Here is a 20,000-nt window from a genome sequence, read left to right as displayed (position 1 = left end):
CACACACACACTGACAGCCTCCACACACACACACACACACACACACACACACACACACTGTGACTCCTCCTCATTGAACAACATTGTATCCAACCAAACTAAATAAAGAGATTCATACATGTCACCTGACTACTGTCGTACCTGAAGCTCTCCGTGTTTAAACCACCAACTGACAAACAGTTATGGAACACTCACCACCTAGAGTGTGTGCGTGCGTGTGTGACGTGTATCTCTGTGTGTGTGCGTGACGTGTGTGCGTGCGTGACGTGTGTGAGTATAGAAATATACAGGACTGTACAGAAATATGTTTAGATTATTTGAACTCATCTCCAGTGCCGATATAGTCTACAACACAGATCAGGTGAGCGTGAGTCTATGTCTCTTATGTTGCTAGCATCTTTAATGGTAAATGGACTGACTTATATAGCGCCCTATTCCAAAGCGCTTTACAACGGCCTCTCATTCACCCATTCACACACACATTCACACGCCAATGGCGGCAAGCTACCATGCAAGGCACCGGCCGGCCCGCTCATTGGGAGCAATTCAGGGTTCAGTGTCTTGCCCAAGGACACCTCGACACGTGGCCAGCCGGGGCTCAAACCGCCGATCTGCCAACCTTGCGATCATTAGACACCGGCTCTACCTCCTGCGCCACAGCCGCCGCATCTTTACTGGGTCTAAAGCAGTGTCTTATGTTGCTCGTGTTTTAATGGGGTCCACACAGTGTCTTTGTGGGGTGCTGTCCAGGGTCCTGAAACCACAGTTCACAGGGCTTAGAGACTGTGGGTTGCGGGGAAGGCCGGTGGAGGTAGAAATGGGAGGACTGGCTCATTGTAATGCATATAGAGCAGAATTAGGTGTGGTGGTGTGTTCCGCCGCATCTTTACTGGGTCTAAAGCAGTGTCTTATGTTGCTCGTGTTTTAATGGGGTCCACACAGTGTCTTTGTGGGGTGCTGTCCAGGGTCCTGAAACCACAGTTCACAGGGCTTAGAGACTGTGGGTTGCGGGGAAGGCCGGTGGAGGTAGAAATGGGAGGACTGGCTCATTGTAATGCATATAGAGCAGAATTAGGTGTGGTGGTGTGTTTGATACCATTCCTGGTTCCGTTCCATGCTTTAGGATGAGCCTGGCCTCCCTTTTCTACCTCCACCAGCCTCCCTGGTAGGTTGGGATGTAGATTTATCTATAGATAGTGTGTAGAGTCAGACAGCCATGTGTGTTAAATCAACTGAAATATATAACATCACTTAGTATAATTATTATATATATTATATTATATAATATAGTAATAAAGTGCATGTATGCGTACATTGTTTTAGGTGCGATACAAAGCCTAACCTTTCTATAGGGTACTGTCATGATAATATTAGTGTCCGCCGGCCAAAATGTGTCATCTGTTGCCAGGTAGGATTCAGTTTAACAGGTTTCTACCAGGCGTTGAAACACCATCTCTCCCTTTACAAATAAACAAATACAAACAGATTAGTTAGGCAGTAAAAAAAAATAAAATAAAAAATCAGAATATGTGTGAGACACGAGCTTTTGAATTTAAAAAAAGTTTAAAAGTTTAAGTTTAAAAGTTTTTAAAAAGTTTAAAATGAAATGTTATTCTAATTTTCAATTCTCACATGTATGTTGTCTCTTTTCATAAGTCATTGTTACATACAATGTGCTATAAAAATGTAACAAAACAACTATTCAATTATGCACCGTTATGCAATTATGTTTCACTCAATTATGACCTGAACCATACCGGTAAAGTAGCATAATCAAAACGAAGAATGAAAAACAGACTTGTTGTGAAGCCGTAAACTTCTGATTTCCAAGAAATCAAGTGACGAGAGCAGATATAATAAGATATAACACACGCTTAGACTTCGTGGCAGTGGCGCCACCTGGTGGTAAGAGGAACACATCGCAGCTGCGTGAAAGTCGGAAAAATAACGACGTCGCAGCGCCTTCCGCATGGACGAGGGTGTGCAAATACAAATACATGGTTCATGCGTGAACACTTTGACTATTACTACTGTCACATATTTATGTTATTCAAGTTCAAGTCCAATACATTGTCTTAACAAGATCTTAAAAGCTCTGCAGGTTGGCTGTATGCGCATGACCAGGGACGGACGAGGAAAATGAAAGTGAAAGAAACGTTTCAGCCAGTTTAGGGGAACTCCGAAATCACTCATAATAATATTCTTACATTACAATTACATTAGTGTGTTTCACACTCCAGACTGCGCCAGAATAGTTAAAGACAAGGTCGTCATCAGCTGCCATGGCCAATATTTCTACAGTTTCCAAGCTGTCCTTGTTGCTCGTGTTGAATTCCTTCTTGCACGGTAAGTGAGCAGCATTATAATGTCTCTTGTAAACATGTATAAATTGCTTAGCGTACTCTTGTATCACGAATACTACTGTCATATCAACACGAGACATGTGTTTCCTCTCCCTATTCATAAGATCACTTGTTTACACCTCATATATGAGAAACTGTAGTCCTTCACAGTTGTTTAAACAGCCACGACTAACCTTAACTAACCTTAACTAACCTTAACTAACTTTAACTAACCTTAACTAACCTTAACTAACCTTAACTAACTTTAACTAACTTTAAGAACACGATGGGGATAAGGGGAAGTAAACACAATTTAAAATCCCATCATGGCCAAATGAGCTCAAATGAACTTGACTATTGGCTTGGTTGGTAGTTCTTTCAAGGTGATTTGGCCACTAATATTGAACATAATGGACTTACCCCCATCATGCTTAAGTTAGCTGAAGTTAGTAGTGGCTGTTTAAACAACTCTTAACCATGGATGACGGCTTCCCCTGGCCCATAGACTACATCCAGGGTATAAGGACTATACTCAGTAAAAAGTGTGACTCACGGCATTCATTTAAAGGCAGTTAATGTGTGTTGACAATATTTTGACGGTATTGTACAACACAACATTGTTCTTCAGTGTTATTCACACAACTTTCTGTTCTATCATCCTCTCTCTCTCTCCCTCCCCCCCTTCCTCTGTCCTGGTCTCCTCCCCCCTCTCTCTCTCTCTCCCCCTCCCTCGCTTTCTCTATCTCCTCCCCCCCACTCTCTCCTTTTCTCCCCCCCTCTCTCCTCCCACCCATTCTCTCTCTCCCCACACTCTCTGTCTTTCTCTCTCTTCCTACCTCCCCCACACTCTCTCCCTCCTTCCCCCCCACTCCCTCCCTCCCCCCCCCCCCCATTCTCCTTCCCTCCCCCCCACTCTCTTAGTCTATGGAGCGACCTGTCCGGTTCTGGACTGCTGGTTCATCCAGGAGAAGCCGGGTCTGGCCATGAGCCAGGAGAAGTCTCTCCTCCACGTCAGAACCACGGCGGACGGCCAGGGATCTGGACCACAGAGACCACTGACAGACGTCGACCCGGAAAGAGTATTTTTTGTCACAGGTCAGTAATAATGGTTCCCACACCTGCTGAAGCACCTTTTCAAGGACTTTAGAGACTCAATTCCCTTAAATTCAAGGACCCAACACGGCTTTGAGACAGAACTGACGTAAAAGAACTTGTTATATATAAGAACAATTTAGAGAGAGAGAGAGAGAGAGAGAGAGAGAGGGGAATTCAAGTACTTTCAATGACCCAGGTCTATTTTCAAAAACTTTTTTAAGACCTTGATTTCTTTTTCTCAAATTCACAAACTTTCAAGGATTTCAAGGACCTGTGTGAACCCTGTACCGGTATATATATCAATAAATTAATAAATAAACAATGTCGTCTTTATCTCATGTTAGGCCTTGACTGAATGGTTTTGCATTACAACTCAGCTCGTCCTCCGATTTCTACCTCCACTGGCCTCCCGATACATTTTCGCAAATAAATTCCAAATAAATGTCCCCCGAAATTATTTCGACACTCGTTAGAGACATGTTGTACGTTAGTCAGGGGGGGTTAGGACTTACGACTAAAAACATACTCTCTCATCCCTCTCCCTCTTTCTCTCGTCTTCTCTCATCCCTCTCTCTCTTCTTCTCCCATCCCTCTCTCTCTCTCTTCTTCTCCCCTCCCTCTCTCTCTCATCCCTCTCTCTCTCTCTCATCTCTCTCTCTCTCTCTCTCTCTCTCTCTCCAGACCCGGCCGCCACGTTCTGCCAGTCCTCCCTCCTGCCTCCGGAGGGCGCTGTGCTGAAGCCCCAGTGCGAGGTGAACCCCTTCACGCCCCAGCCCTCCGTCGTCCAATGGGTGGAGCCGCTGACCACCGCCGGCCGGAGCCCCGCCTACCTGCAGGCCGACTGGTACGCCACGGCCCTGCGTGGCGTGGACGGAGGCCTGGTGCTGTCCAACATCCTGAGAGCCCCCGCCGGCAGCAAGGAGCCTGAGGGTGAGGAACCAGGGGAGGGAGAGGGGGAGGGAGGGATGGGGGAGAGAGTGGATGGGGAGAGGGGGAGGAGAGAGATGGGAGGCAGCAAGGAGCCTGAGGGTAAAGAACAGGGAAGGAGAGAGGGAGGGAGGGGGAGGGAGAGAGGGATGGGGGAGTGGGGGATGGGGAGGGGGAGGGGAAGGAGAGAGGGGATGGAGGGATGGGGAAGAGAGTGGATGGGGAGAGGGGATGGAGGGATGGGGAGGAGGGTGGAGGTAGAAATCGGAGGACAGGGTTACATTGTCGTAGTGTGATCGTCTAATCGCTCTCTCTCCTCTCTCTCCCCCCCCCCTCTCTCTCTCTCCCCCCCTCTTCCTCTCTCTCCTTCCCCCCCCCCTCTCTCTCTCTCCTTCCTCTTCCCCCCCTCTCTCTCTCTCCCCCCCCCCCCTCTCTCTCAGTGGTTCTGAGTGTGTCCAGCAGAACAGCCAAGGTGCAGTCCAGACTAGGGGAGCCGGTGGTTCTGGACTGCGGGTTCTGGGTGGACCCGTCCTCCCCTCTCTCCGGGGCGGGCTTCTCCATGGAGTGGAGGTACCAGTTCAGGGGCGACGGGCGTCTGGTTCTGGCCTACGACGGTAAGAGCGACCGGTTGGCCGAGAGCCAGGAGGAAGGGGCGGGGCTTGACTTCGCCTCCCTGCACCAGACAGGAAACGCCTCGTTGATCCTGCAGGAAGCTCAGGTGCGGCATTCTGGGACGTACATCTGCACCGTCTACTTCCCCTACCTGCTGGCCCAGGTGGCCATCGACCTGGAGATCGTGGGTGAGGATTGCGCAAGTTATAACCAACAATTATTTTATTTTATTATTATTATTATTATTATTATTATTATTTATTTATTTATTTTACAATGCATGTGAGAGGGAGGGACAGAGAGAACGCGAGGGAGGGAGAAAGAGGCAGAGGAAGGGGGGGAGGGAGAGAGAGAGATACAGTAGAGAGAGAGAGAGAGGGTGATAGATATGTAGAATCTCACACACTGACAAAGCTACTGTGTCATACTGTGACACACACACACACACACACACACACACACGTTCTCGGCATACCAAATGTATATGCATCATCCTCTTCTACCGCCTCCCCCCACCCCCCCCCCCATCCCACCACCTCTTTAACCCTAACCCCTCTATCTCCCCCCTCTCTTCCTCCCTCTTCCTCTCAGAGCCTCCCTCCCTCTCCCTCTACCCCTCCCCTCTGCCCCTCTCCCTCCCGGGCCAGGTGGTGGTGGTCCAGTGCGAGGCGTCTGGGTTCTCCCCCCTCTCCCTGGAGCTGGGCTGGGAGTTCACGGGGGCGGACGGCACCACCAGGAGCCTGGGGGAGGGGGGGCTGACGGGACACAGGCAGGCCTACGACGGCACCTACAGCCAGGACACTCGCCTGGCGCTGGACCCGGCCCGACTGGACCTGGGGCGGGGCGGGGAGGTCACCTGCGTGGCCGTGCACCCCGGGGGCACCAGGCGGGCCAGCGTCACCCTCAGTGTCATCGGTGAGACGTTGTGGACAGTCCCTCCGTTAATAATGATAATAATAATAATTCATTGTATTTATATAGCGCTTTTCCGGGGCTTAAAGACGCTGACAATATGGGAAAAAAACAGAAAACACAGAAACAACAAGCAACAGATAACATGAGCACATCGAACACAGAGTTAACAAACAGGCACAGGGAACAATTAACACAGCAATGTCCAGGGGGGGATGGGGGGGGGCAGGGTTAGGGGAGATGGGTTAGAGGTAGGGGAGGTTGTATGCATGTCCAGGGGGGGGGGGGGGTGGCAGGGTTAGGGGAGATGGGTTAGGGGTAGGGGAGGTTGTGTGCATGGGAGAACAGGTAGGTTTTGAGGTGGGATTTAAAAGTGGATTTCTGAATCTCTCTCCCTATCAGGAGTCAGTGCACCTTCCATTGAGGACTCCATGGCGATGGTTGCCGTGGCGCTGGGGCTGTATGGACTGATCAAGGTCTTCTCTTGGACGTTCAGCTCTGGTAAACTATCCTTTTGTTTATTTAACATTTATCCAACCAGGCCCGATGTCTCTTTCACAAGGGAGCCAGGGTCAGTAAAACAGTAAAATAGAAAAATATTCAAATATCAAAGTGTGTCAATTGTTTTGTAGTAATAAAGGATCTGTCTGTCACTATTCAAAGTATGCATTTGTTTTTGTGTCTCTAATAACGTTTGACCTTTTCTTGGCTTTGCGTAGGCTCTGATCACGCTGACGACACTGAACAGAAGGTAATTGTCTTTTCGTAAATGTAATTTAACTCATTCAGTGCCAAACTGTCAACTTTCGAGAGTGCCAAGGGTGACTTTATTTCACCAAAAATGCATAAATGATGATGCTTCATATGTTCTAGCCAATCAGAGTGTTGTTGCTAGGTAAACACCACTTGGAAGGTGCTGAGTGTTCCGGAATTATTTGGCAGTTAGTCACAAATATGTGACCATTCAAAACGGTGAGATGAAAAATGAATCGCGATACTCTTTTTAAACAGCAGAGGGCGCTCCATCTACGCTCAGAGGGCGCTATATCTACGCTCAGAGGGCGCTATATCTACGCTCAGAGGGCGCTCTATGCATTCACATACCTCAGAAATAAGAAGCGATTCTCAGAGATAGTTTCATTTGTCTGCAATCTCATTTTGTAAAAAAAGAAAAGAAAAAAAAAAGTGAGAAAATCGTATCGTGAACCGTGTCGCGAACACAGTATTGTGAATTGTATCGAATCATGAGTTGAGTGTATCGTTAAGTTCCTATTAGGTTGTTAAGTCGTGACGTGTTTCCGGGTCCAAAGTTGGCTGAGGCGCTCTCTTCGAAATGCCTCAGTTATAATAATAATTCATTATATTTATATAGCGCTTTTCCGAGGCTCAAAGACCCTGACAAATATGGGAAAAACGTGCTGCGTCCCTTGTTGTATGCATAGATCCCAGTCTAAAAAACGATTGAACTGTCATTCTACCGCTGTAATACACTGTAATACACTGGTACAATAAAGACCATTAATTCATTCATACTCTGGTGCAGGGGATTTCTGGTTTGGACCCGGAAATTGCTAAACGTCACGTTTGACGTCAGACTTAACAACCGAATTAGTGAGTTAAGTGCGTTTCCTGGCTGTGTGGTGGGTTGTTACTTCACACGAGGCTTGTCCTTATGCTTTCTCATTTACAGAAAAAGAACTGAAAAGACGCGACCAGATGTACCATGGAACCGTGGCCTGGCAATGAAACTGGCAGTAAAATGATACGGTCTGTGGTACGACACGTGACATCACAGAAGAAAATGCACCTTAACGGAGAGATTGAGTTTTTGACGGCAGCTGACATGAAGATGTGTGAATGAACCCAGAATGTCCTCTGGAGAATGTAGTCTTTACAGCCAGTCCCAACTGTCATTGTTAAAAATAACTATTAAAAATATTTTTGGATGGACTGATACAATACAATATTGAAAGAAGTTGCAGCACTGCACTGCACTGTTGGTGATTACAATGTAGTTTGTGTTGTAATAATAACTTTTTGTTATTTTTTTGTTGCAGCTCAAAGTGCTCCAATCATTACATAATCACAATTTAATTATTTAGTCATTTAAAGGCAATTATAAAAAGACGGGTTTAAGTGGTAAATGTAATTGTAGTAAGTGGTAAAACTTATTCAGTTTAAGTCTCTGTACTGTACATATGTTTTTCTCATTCTGTGTTGTTTTCCGGATGCTTCATAGATTGTTTAAATAGTTTTTCATGCCTTTTGTGGCTCTACTGTGGAGTGATGACGTTATGTTAATATTTGGATCATAATTGAGTCTATCATTGGATGTAACAGTAATAAATCAATAAATTAATTGGCTGTACTTTAAGTTTGGCCCTTGTCTTTCTGCACGCATTGCTTTAATATTAATGCTGTAATGACATTAAAATAGATTATTGCTAATTTACGATAAGTAATTGATGACGACTGGAGTCACTGGACCATTCATGGGCTACTGGGGGTTCGATACCCGGCCGGTCGTGACGTTAGAATTATAAGGTTCTATCAAAATTTAGTTTTTTACATAATCTGATCCATTAGGTGTTTATTAATGCCTGTGTGGTGTTATTTTAAAAATGTTGACATTTTTTGAGTTAGTAATTAATAAAATACAAAGGTTCCATCTCACAAAAGGGTCATTTTTAAATACGGTGCCTTTTCCGTCCCCAGTACTAAATCATGTTGTATTTTGTCTAAATTTGGACAAATACTAATTCCATTAGGTTTTTCATGTATAGTCAATTGTTATTTATTATGAATACAATGATATGGGCTTCTAAGTTGTTGTTTTCTACATTTTAAAAGCTTTGGTTAAAGATGTACATTTGATTTTGCATGGGATTTGGGATGTCCCCAGTGTTGTTCATTCAACTTCAATCCAAAAAATAACTATTAAAAACATATACATTTCCAAATATATTATTATTTCATTTTCCTGATCAATATCTATTGAAATCAAATATAGTTTTTATCCATTTTTTTTATTTTGTACAAAAAATTAAGGTTTTGCTTACAATATTGCTTGTCCCTGCGATCACTGTCCACCCTGTTAATGTCCCTTTTAAAAGAAAACCATATTTCTCAATCACATCACTCTCATGAGGTGACATCACATCAGTGGAGGGGATTTCAAATGTGGTAAGCTGTGTGATTTTCTACCTCTTTTACCATCTGATTTTTATGTTTTTATCCAGTGAGTTTAATGTGGTTGACCATAACGTGTCCACCCTGTTATGCCTAAATATTGAGGAGATCAATCAAATTGAATAATTTCCAAAAAAGTATTTAGTGCAAATTAGATTCCTCATCAAGTATTCATGGTCATTCTAGGCATTATGCTAACACAGGCAGGCTAAAGGCTAACTTTAACTCAAAATGTCCACCCTGTTAGTGTCCACCCTGTTATGTGTCCACTCTGTTCTGGAGACACTCGCCCTATTCAACTACAGAGGGTATTCTAAATAAAATAAAATGTAGGTGCCGGAGCTCGACCACTATGTTTTTCAGCAAGCTAGATATGTCCTTTATATAATAGAACATTAAAATATAGATAAATCAACAATTTATTTATTTTTCAATTTAAGTCCAAATGGCACCGTAAAAGAATGACCCAAACATAATGGAATGTAAAAACTTTGACGCTCAATATCTCTGAAATGCCCTAAACGGAGATAGAACCTTATCATTCTAAACTCACGACACGAGGTGTCATGACACTGGCGCTCGACCTTCCACCTTTAGGGCTGTCCAAAAATACTTATTTAAATTTGTAACGGTTTTTCTTTTCTTCTAAATGGGGCAGTCCCACTCATATTTTTTATTTTATTGGACAGATAGAGTGAAGACAGACAGGAAAGTAAGGAGAAGAAGGGAGAGAGAGAGAGAGAGAGAGGGCACGTCAGCAGGGCATGGGCCGGATTAGAACCCATGCCGACACGGGCATGATGTGTGCAATGTAGACCGCGGTGCTGGACCACTGGACCTCCCCAGGCCACTCATAGAAGACTTCTAACACAGAATGGTGCCAGGCCAGCTATTCGTTCAGTGAAAGGTCGGCTTTCATAGATATTATATACGTTTGGCCCCCAACAACACTGAAACAGACATCTGAACCATCGGTCCAGGAGCAAGACATGTGTTCACACCCCTCGGGACCAAACCCAGGCTTCGGATTTCGGACGTCATTGTCACGTGACTATTGCAAAAACGTAACCTCCGTATCAACCTCCCCCATCACGTCATAAAGCAGACACTTCCTCAAAGATGAATTTAACATACGTGAGAATAACAAAATAAACATCTCTCTGAGGCCACCTTAACACCAAACAGGGGTGACGAATAACAGCCAGTGGGAAAGATCTCTCAGAGTGGTCAAGAAAGTCCAACGGCCAATGAGCGACGGCGTTACTGAGCGACGCGGAGACAGCAGCCAATGGAAAGCTCGGATGTTGCCCGAGGCAGTCAAAGTGGGTCGGGTCGACGGGTCTCCTAGCGCGTAAGTTGACAAATCTTTCAGTCACCAACTGGCCTTGTTTTGGTTTACTAACACCCCGCTAACCTTGTCTGGTAACATCACTAACTCATTAACACATAAATATTACACTATAGTAATATATATTATATATGACACTTTAACGGTAATAACATCTGTCTCCCCCGTTAGGCGGCTAACTTGCGAGCTAGCTGCTAACTGTAGGCTAACAATGGTGTTTAGGTGGAGTTAGCCAGTTAGCCAGTTAGCTTAGCCGCTGTGTCAGTGAGACTGACGCCAGAGAGAGTCACTCAACAACCAGAACAGAACCAGGCAGAGATGAACCACCGGGGTCTGAACAGCTCAGTGAAGCTTCAGTGACAGAAGCAGCGAGTCAGCTGTTAGCCTGGACAGACAGACAGGCTGCAAAGCTTTTGTTGCGTCTGACAATTGACTTCCTTTTACGCGGGACTGTTACATGGCTAAGTACTGACCATGATAGTAGTAGTGGCAGCAGTGGCGGCAGGTGCTAAACATGTGGGGTGGGGCACAGGTTATGGGGGCATGCTCCACGGGGAAGAATATCAACTTTAAAATCTGGATTTACAGTCGATTTTAGCATGAGAATATACTGTATATAGTACTGTCCAGACAGTTGTCTTGTTTAGCCATTCAACTAGGCATTATTTATTCAAATGGAGAAAGACATGGAACACAATGCAATTGTGATAATAAATGTGTTCTTTGTTACTTCTTTAATTAAATTAAAGTGTACCTTTCTATTATCATACAATATTTCCTTGAACATGTAAACTCTATAATCATACTGTTGTCTTTCTATTAGTTGTCTCTGTCATACTGAACTGTTTGTTATCATCCTGAACTATCTCTGTTGCTGACCTCACCTCAGTTCTGTCTCTATTGCTCTCCTCTCCTGTTGTCTGTCTCTCTGTTGCTCTCCTCTCCTGTTGTCTGTCTCTCTGTTGCTCTCCTCTCCTGTTGTCTGTCTCTCTGTTGCTGTCCTCTCCTCTTGTCTGTCTCTCTGTTGCTGTCCTCTCCTGTTGTCTGTCTCTCTGTTGCTCTCCTCTCCTGTTGTCTGTCTCTCTGTTGCTGTCCTCTCCTCTTGTCTGTCTCTCTGTTGCTGTCCTCTCCTGTTGTCTGTCTCTCTGTTGCTGTCCTCTCCTGTTGTCTGTCTCTCTGTTGCTCTCCTCTCCTGTTGTCTGTCTCTCTGTTGCTGTCCTCTCCTGTTGTCTGTCTCTCTGTTGCTGTCCTCTCCTGTTGTCTGTCTCTCTGTTGCTCTCCTCTCCTGTTGTCTGTCTCTCTGTTGCTCTCCTCTCCTGTTGTCTGTCTCTCTGTTGCTGTCCTCTCCTGTTGTCTGTCTCTCTGTTGCTGTCCTCTCCTGTTGTCTGTCTCTCTATTGCTGTCCTCTCCTGTTGTCTGTCCGAATATCGGTTGTTAAGTCGCGACGTGTTTCCGGGTACAACGTTGGCTGAGGCGCTGTCTTCGAAATGCCGCAATAATAATAATAATTCATTATATTTATATAGCGCTTTTCCGAGGCTCAAATACCCTGACAATATGGAGAAAACGGGAAAGTGCTGTGTCCCTTGTTGTATTCATAGATCCGAGTCTAAAAAACGATTAAACTGTCATTCTACCGCTGTAGTACACTGGTACTCTGGTGCGGAGAATTTCTGGTTTAGACCCGGAAATTGCAAAACGTCACGTTTGACATCAGACTTAACAACCGGATATTCAGGGTTATTCACGCATTTTTAAATGTTTACTACCCCTAGTGGTAGTGGCCCTAGGCTGCAGCCTAGATAAGCCTATAATCTGCGCATGCTCACAATTTTTTTTTCTCCTACCGAGAAATAGGAGACAGCCAATTGGAGCGCTGCTACAGCTCACGTGTAAGCCAAAAGTATTTGCAGTGCCATAGACTTGCATTCGGCCGGCGTCCCGACTCCTCCCCTATGTATTTTCACAGTGAATTTTACACACACACAGATACAATGTTTATTGTATTGGAGGATTTTTAATGAATGCTGATAGGCGCCGACAGAATATCAGCCGCATTTTGTGAATAAACAATGTTTATTTTTAAAAAAACGTTTACAAGTCGCAACTAGGAAGTGAAGGTGGGGGTGGCGCCCCAGCACTTTGGATTAAAAGCGTCTGCTAAATGGCAAAATTATTATTTAATTAATTAATTAATTAAAAATATTACTGCTACTACTACTACTACTACTGCTACTACTGCTACTACTGCTACTACTACTACTACTACTGCTACTACTGCTACTACTGCTACTACTGCTACTACTGCTACTACTACTACTACTACTGCTACTGCTCCTACTACTACTACTACTACTACTGCTACTGCTACTGCTGCTACTACTACTACTACTACTACTACTACTACTACTACTACTACTACTACTGCTACTGCTCCTGCTACTGCTACTACTGCTACTGCTACTGCTACTACTACTATTACTATTACTATTACTATTACTACTAGTATAGGCACGGAATAAGGAGTTTATTGAAGTTGAAAACTGGTCATATTTCTGACTGGTTGGTGGTTAAATCTGTGAGGTGTACTAGGAATATATCGAAACCAAAAGTCATTGATTAGAAACGTTATATGGATGTAGTAGTAGTGACCCAGGTCGATACTGGTGTCGTGGACAGTGAGCCATAGATAACATGTTATTCTTTGGGATAATTATGTTTTGCAATTATGTTTTATTCGGATAAGTGTTAGTCTGCAGTGCAGACAGTGCAATAGCAATGCTGCATAATTGCAGGATATCTATGTAAACTAGGCCACACCTTCGTGTGTAACTAGGGCATGTCTTCAGAGAGGGCCATCTAATGTTGTGTTAACCAAAAACATTGGAGCGAAGCCAATAGCACCTGATTTGTAGTGCTTAAGGCTGTGCACTCACAGAGCACATTGTAACAGCAGTGCTTTTCACCAATTAAAATGTTTGTTTGTTTAAAAAAGAAAGAAAACAAGACTGTATTAATGTCACACAATTTGGAATCGGTCAGATCGGTTCGGTCTTGTCATTTCCGTTTGTCGATCTAAATGGTAAATGGACTGCACTAGGGGTGGGCATCGACGATCGATAATTGATCGATAATTGATCGATAAGGATCTTGGTCGATCACAAAATAAAACATTTGGTCGATCACCAAAAAAAAAAAAAAAAAATATTTTGTGATCGACCAAGATCCTTATCGATCAATTATCGATCGTCGATGCCCACCCCTAGACTGCACTTATATAGTGCCTTTACATACCAAGCGCTTTACAACGGCCTCTCATTCACCCGTTCACACACACACATTCACACACCAATGGCGGCCAAGCTACCATGCAAGGCACCGGCACGCTCACTGGGAGCAATTTGGGGTTCAGTGTCTTGGCCAAGGACACTTCGGACATGTGGCCAGCCGGGGCTCGAACCGCCGATCATTAGACGGCAGCTCTACCTCCTGAGCCACGGCGGCCCCTGATCTCTTGTGTATTCCTGACGAAGGTCTACGAAAGACTGAAAGTCTCGTGCAATAAAACAGATTTTTGCAGGTTTTGAGTGTGAGGATGCTGCTTCTGTTCATTCCATTTGATCCTCTTCAGCTCCAGCACGAGTCTGATCGATAGTACGGGTGACCGGTGGTATTTTCACAAATTGTTTTACATTACATTTTTGGCATTTAGCAGACGCCTTATTCCAAAGCGACTTACAACCAATACATTTGAATACTAAGCAAGTGAATCATCAATCCACCAGTCGTAGCAGGAAGAGTAATCCAGCTCAGGCCCGGGGCCATTGATAGAAGGAAAAACCTTCTTCTATCACCTTCTTCTAAACTTTTTTATTTTATTTATTATATTTAGACACTGGAGAAACGGTACAAGGGGAGAATATTAGTTTTTAGGGACACAGTAGAGGGGAAAAGCGGGTGTCTTCAGGAGACACAGTGCTGGGGGGGCAGTAGATGTCTCAGGAGGAGCAGTTAAGGTGTAACCCGAAGAGATGGGTCTTCAGTCTACGACGGAAGATGGGTAGTGAGTGACTCTGCAGTTCTGACAGCCGTGATTTCATTTGTATTTTCATTTGTGATCACTACCCATTGATTCTCCAGTGATGTGACTGATGATGAATGCCTCCTATGTGAGAACCAAAGGTTTTACTGCACAAACCAACATATATGGTTGTTTGACTTCATTGTTTGTAAACAATATCGATGTAAACGAGGGGGCGAAGGTAGCCTAGAGGTTAGAGAGGGCCCGGCTAGCAATCGGAAGGTCGCTGGTTCGATCCCCGCCTCATGATGGAGTTGCGTGTGTCCTTGAGCAAGGCACTTAACCCGTAATTGCTCCAGGGGCGCCGACTATGGCTGAAATACAGAATTCTAACAATCGATTGACGAGTCGATTGCTTGGCATTCTTCTAAAACAAACGTCATGGTTAGTGGGGCGGCTGTGGCGCAGGAGGTAGAGGAGCCTCTGTCTAACAATCGCAAGCTTGGCAGATCAAGGGGGGGTTCGAGCCCCGGCTGGCCACATGTCGAAGTGTCCTTGGGCAAGACACTGAACCCCAAAATTGCTCCCAGTGAGCGGGCCGGCCGGCGCCTTGCATGGCAGCTTGGCCGCCATTGGTGTGTGTGTGTGAATGGGTGAATGAGAGGCCGTTGTAAAGCGCTTTGGATGATGAAGGCGCTATATACAGTACAGTAAGTCAGTCCATTTACCATTTGAAGAAAGACTTTGCCCAAAAAACGTACATAATGATGTTTTCTCCTCCTCCTCCCCTCTCACAGAGAATCAGCCCTTTTCTGATGGCAGGAATGATGGACAGCATTGTGATCCTCGACGACGACGATGAGGAGGGAGAAACGGCCCAGCCTTCGTCCTCCTCCTCCTTCTCCTCCTCCTTCTCCTACCAGCCCAAATCCTACGCCAACCACCAGCCCCTCCCCCTCCCCCCTACTCACATCACCCCTCCGAAGAAGCACCAGCCGCCCCCCCCGACACACATCACCCAGTCACCCTTCGCCACGGCCAAGAAGGAGACCCACATCCTGCAGGCTGAGAACCAGAGGCTGTATACTGAGGTGGGGAGGCGTGGGGAAGGGGAGGGGAGGGGTGGGGAGCTGGGGAGGGGAGGGGTGTAGAGGGCTGAGGAGGGGAGGGAGGGGAGGGGAGGGGTGGGGAGCTGGGGAGGGGAGGGGTGGGGAGCTGGGGAGGGGAGGGGTGGGGAGCTGGGGAGGGGAGGGGAGGGGAGGTGAGGGGAGTAGAGGGCTGAGGAGGGGAGGGGAGTGGAGGTGTGGGGAGGGGAGCTGGGGAGGGGAGGGGTGGGGAGCTGGGGAGGGGAGGGGAGGTGAGGGGAGTAGAGGGGCTGAGGAGGGGAGGGGAGTGGAGGTGTGGGGAGGGGGAGCTGGGGAGGGGAGCTGGGGAGGGGTGGGGAGCTGGGGGAGGGGAGGGGAGGGAAGGATAGGTGAGACAGGCTAGGGTGGGCTAGGGAGGGGAGTGGAGGTCTGTGGAGGGCTGGTGTGGGCTGGGGTTTGGAGGGGTGGGGAGTGGAGTGGAGTGGTGGGGAGAGCTGGGGAGGGGAGTGGTGGTGTGTGGAGGGCTGGTGTGAGGGAGGGGAGGGGTGGTTTGGGCTAGGGAGGGGATGGATTGGAAATGATCATGATTTATGATTTGGAAATGATAACTCGCCCTACGAAAGGCCCAAAAAGTGACTCCAGGGAGGCTGTCCGTCCCTGTAATCTGTAGTTGTTGTCTTTAGATCGCAGCGTGTGATAAACCGTTGTAATGTAGGTGTCAACACAGCTGCTGCTGCCAGCCTCAGCCTCTCTGTGTGTCCTTGGCAGTTTAACATTCTCCTTCACTTTGAACTCAATGCCATTTTCTTTTTCGGTTCCCCACCTGCCTCTCTCCTTCCCCCCTATCCTCCCCATTCTCCCTCCCTCCCTCTCTCCCCCTCTCATTCCCCACCCACTCTCCTTCTCTCCCCCCACTCTCTTTCTCTCCTTCCCCCTCCCCCCTCCCTATCCCTCCATCCCCTCTATCCTTCCCCCCCTACTCCCTATCCCTCCATCCCCCTCTATCCTCCCCCCCCCTACTCCCTATCCTTCCCCCCCCTACTCCCTATCCTTCCCCATCCCCTCTCTCCTTCCCCCCCCTCTCTCCCCCCCCCCCTCTCCCTCTCCCTCCCAGTTCGTAGAGCACTGCCAGGCCCACACCCAGGACTGTCCCGAGGTCCTCACCTTCCTCCACACCAAGCACGGCAAGGCCTCGCCGGACTTCCTGGACTCGGTGGAGTTCCGGAACACTCTGGGCCGCTGCCTGACGCGCGCCCAGGCCAGCCGCGCCAAGACCTTCGTCTACATCAACGAGCTCTGCACCGTCCTCAAGCAGCACTCGGCCAGGCGGAGGCAGGCCGCCGTGAAGGTGGAGCTGACCGACCAGGAGGAGAGGGAGAGGGAGGAGGAGAGGAAGAGGGAGGGAGGGGAGGGGAGGATAGGGAAGCAGGAGGAGGAGGAGGACATGCAGCCGTCTACCTCGGGGAAACAGGAAGAGGGAGAAGGGGAGATGAAGAAGAAGAAGAGGGCGTCCAGGAAACAGGTGAACAGGGCGGGGGTAGGGGGGCTGGGGGGGGACGTGTGTCTGTGTGTTCTGTAGCTGTCCGTCTGTTTTCTTAAGGTGTTTGTGTTACGGGATTGTGAGTAATTGTTACGTTTGCGGGTGCGAATGATGGAGAAAAACCCATTCCTAGCCAATCACAACCCCCTCTAGCCCCAACCACATCTCACATCTGAAGGATAGGATACAGGAATCTTGAGGTTAATTTCAATACCTTTCTAAGACTTTTTAAAGACCTTGTCAATATTTTTCCAGACCTCACCGCCACTTCGAGATGTAACCGTTTACGTCAGTGACGCAAACTATAGACGAGACCACTATCATACAACAAGAATAACTTTTACTAAAAGTGTTTAGGACTCAAACTCTTTGGACAGAGGGTAACCCTAACCCTCTAATTCAGAAAAATACCTACAACATTCAAGACCTCATAAAATCGCGATAAGACTTTTTAATACTTATTAAGGGTCTTGATTTTCCCAAAATTGATTTATCAACTTTTAATACTTTTCAAGACACCACGGATACCCTGTCTAAGCAATATGCCCTCTCCCTCCCTCCCTCCCTCCTTCCCCCTCTCCTCCTCCCTCCCTCCTTCCCCCTCTCCCTCCCTCCCCTCCCTCCCTCCCTTCCGCCTCTCCCTCCCTCCCCTCCCTCCTTCCCCCTCTCCCCTGGTCAGATTGCGTACCTGGAGAACCTGTTGACGGTGTACAACTCAGAGATCCGGCGTCTGCAGGAGATGGAGCTGAGCGTGGACGACCTGGTGGAGGACGACTCAGGATACATCCAGGAGCACAAGCTGAAACGCAAGGTCAGCTGACCTGTCTGTCTGTCTCTCTCTCTCTCTCACAAGCTGAAACGCAAGGTCAGCTGACCTGTCTGTCTGTCTGTCTGTCTGTCTCTCTCTCACAAGCTGAAACGCAAGGTCAGCTGACCTGTCTGTCTGTCTGTCTCTCTGTCTGTCTCTCTCACAAGCTGAAACGCAAGGTCAGCTGACCTGTCTGTCTGTCTCTCTCTCTCTCACAAGCTGAAACGCAAGGTCAGCTGACCTGTCTGTCTGTCTGTCTCTCTCACAAGCTGAAACGCAAGGTCAGCTGACCTGTCTGTCTGTCTCTCTCTCTCTCACAAGCTGAAACGCAAGGTCAGCTGACCTGTTTGTCTGTCTGTCTCTCTCTCTCTCACAAGCTGAAACGCAAGGTCAGCTGACCTCCCTCTCTCTCTCTGTCTCTCTCTCTCTCTCACAAGCTGAAACGCAAGGTCAGCTGACCTGTCTGTCTCTCTCTCTCTCTCTCTGTCTCTTTTTCTCTCTCTCTCTCTCTCTGTGCTCTCACTCTGTTAACTCCCATTCTTTTATATAATATAACCAAGTTACTCACTCACCATCTCCTTCCTCTTTCTTTCTCTCCCTCCTCCAACGCAAGGTCAGCTGACCTCTCTCTGGGGAGGGGCCTCCTCTCTCTCTACCTTCACCCTTTGTCTCTCTCTCTCACCCTTTGTCTCTCTCTGTCTCACCCTTTGTCTCTCTCTCTCTGTCTCACCCTTTGTCTCTCTCTCTCACCCTTTATCTCTCTCTCTCTCTGTCTCACCCTTTGTCTCTCTCTCTCACCCTTTATCTCTCTCTCTCTCTGTGTCTCACCCTTTGTCTCTCTCTCTCTGCCTCTCTCTCTCTGCTCCATCTGCCTGCCCTCACTCTGTTAACTCTCATTCATCATATTTTATATAATATAACCAAGTTACTGACTCACTCACTTACACCATCTCCCCCCTCTCCCCCCTCCTCCCCCCTCCAGATGATAAAGATCTATGATAAGCTGTGTGAGCTGAAGGGCTGCAGCACGCTGACAGGCCGGGTGATAGAGCAGAGGATCCCCTACAGCGGCACACGCTACCCCGAGATCAACCGCAAGGTAACCCCCGCTCCATCCTCTGGTAACCACGGTAACCACCTCTCCCCCCCCCTCCCTCCCTCCCTCCCTCTACCCAGAGATAAACCAGTAACCTATATTGTGCCTGTCAACCAAATTACGTAAAACATAAAGCAAACAAGTAAAAATAGCATATCTCTCCTCTCTCCCCCTCCCTCCTTCCCTCTCTCCCCCCCCCCTCCTTCCCCCTCTCCTCCCTCCTTCCCCCCCCTCCCCCTCTCCCCCCCTCTCCCTCCCTCCCTCTCCCCCCCCTCCTTCCCCCTCTCCCCTCCCCCTCCCTCCTTCCCCCTCTCCCTCTTCCCGCCCCCCTAACCTCTCCCTCCCCCCTAACCTCCCCCTCCCCCCTCAGGTGGAGCGTTACATCAACAGCCCCGGCGCCCAGCTGAACCCTCCAGACTACTCAGACATCCTGGACCAGGTGCGGCGGGCCAACGAGCGCCACGCCCTCTCCCTGAGCAAGAAGCAGGTGGTCCAGATCGCCCAGGACGCCTTCAGGGAGACGGGCAACCGCCTGCAGGAGAGACGTCACCTGGACATGATCTACAACTTCGGATCGCACGTCACCGACCCCTACAAGCCTAGTGGGTAGTGGGGGTGGGTGGGGGGGAGGGGGAGGGAGGGGGAGGGGAGAGAGAGAGAGACAGAGAGGGTGGTGGTGGTGGGTGAGATGAGAGAGAGACAGAGAGACAGAGGGTGGTGGTGGTGGGTGAAAGAGAGAGGGTGGTGGAGAGAGAGAGACAGAGGGTGGTGGAGAGACAGAGAGAGAGAGAGAGAGACAGACAGACAGACAGACAGACAGAGGGTGAGAGAAAGAGAGAGAGAGAGAGAGACAGACAGACAGACAGAGGGTGAGAGAGAGAGAGAGAGACAGACAGACAGACTGAGGGTGAGAGAGAGACAGACAGACAGACAGAGGGTGAGAGAGACAGACAGACAGAGGGTGAGAGAGACAGACAGACATCGCCTCGCTCATTTCTGATGAATCCAAATATGATCTCTCACAC

General features: G+C 47.8%; 2 protein-coding genes across 2 annotated transcripts; both read left to right on the top strand.

Annotated features, from left to right (window-relative positions):
- Positions 1-2,819: 2,819 nt before the first annotated feature.
- Positions 2,820-7,707, top strand: LOC308175536 (tapasin-like; the record flags this gene model as incomplete). Its single annotated transcript, XM_080551187.1, has 8 exons — positions 2,820-2,859; positions 3,264-3,437; positions 4,119-4,367; positions 4,805-5,164; positions 5,568-5,891; positions 6,291-6,389; positions 6,608-6,639; positions 7,579-7,707. 8 exons carry the CDS (start codon positions 2,820-2,822, stop codon positions 7,588-7,590), a joined length of 1,290 nt encoding a protein of 429 aa, XP_080407313.1. The 3' UTR covers positions 7,591-7,707.
- A 7,450-nt stretch (positions 7,708-15,157) lies between these two features.
- LOC308175538 (death domain-associated protein 6-like) lies at positions 15,158-19,577 on the top strand (the record flags this gene model as incomplete). The annotated part of the gene is made up of 5 exons (XM_080551189.1): positions 15,158-15,537; positions 16,646-17,053; positions 17,751-17,882; positions 18,862-18,978; positions 19,346-19,577. Coding segments are annotated over exons 1-5 (1,216 nt in total), but the record flags the coding sequence as incomplete, so codon positions are not given.
- Positions 19,578-20,000: the final 423 nt, after the last annotated feature.

Source organism: Nansenia antarctica (genome assembly GCF_963989245.1).
Source record: "Nansenia antarctica genome assembly, contig: SCAFFOLD_478, whole genome shotgun sequence".
In the NCBI taxonomy this organism is placed as follows: domain Eukaryota; kingdom Metazoa; phylum Chordata; class Actinopteri; order Argentiniformes; family Microstomatidae; genus Nansenia; species Nansenia antarctica.
The sequence above is the reverse complement of the archived record's forward strand: the minus strand, read 5'-3'. Positions and strand labels throughout refer to the sequence as shown.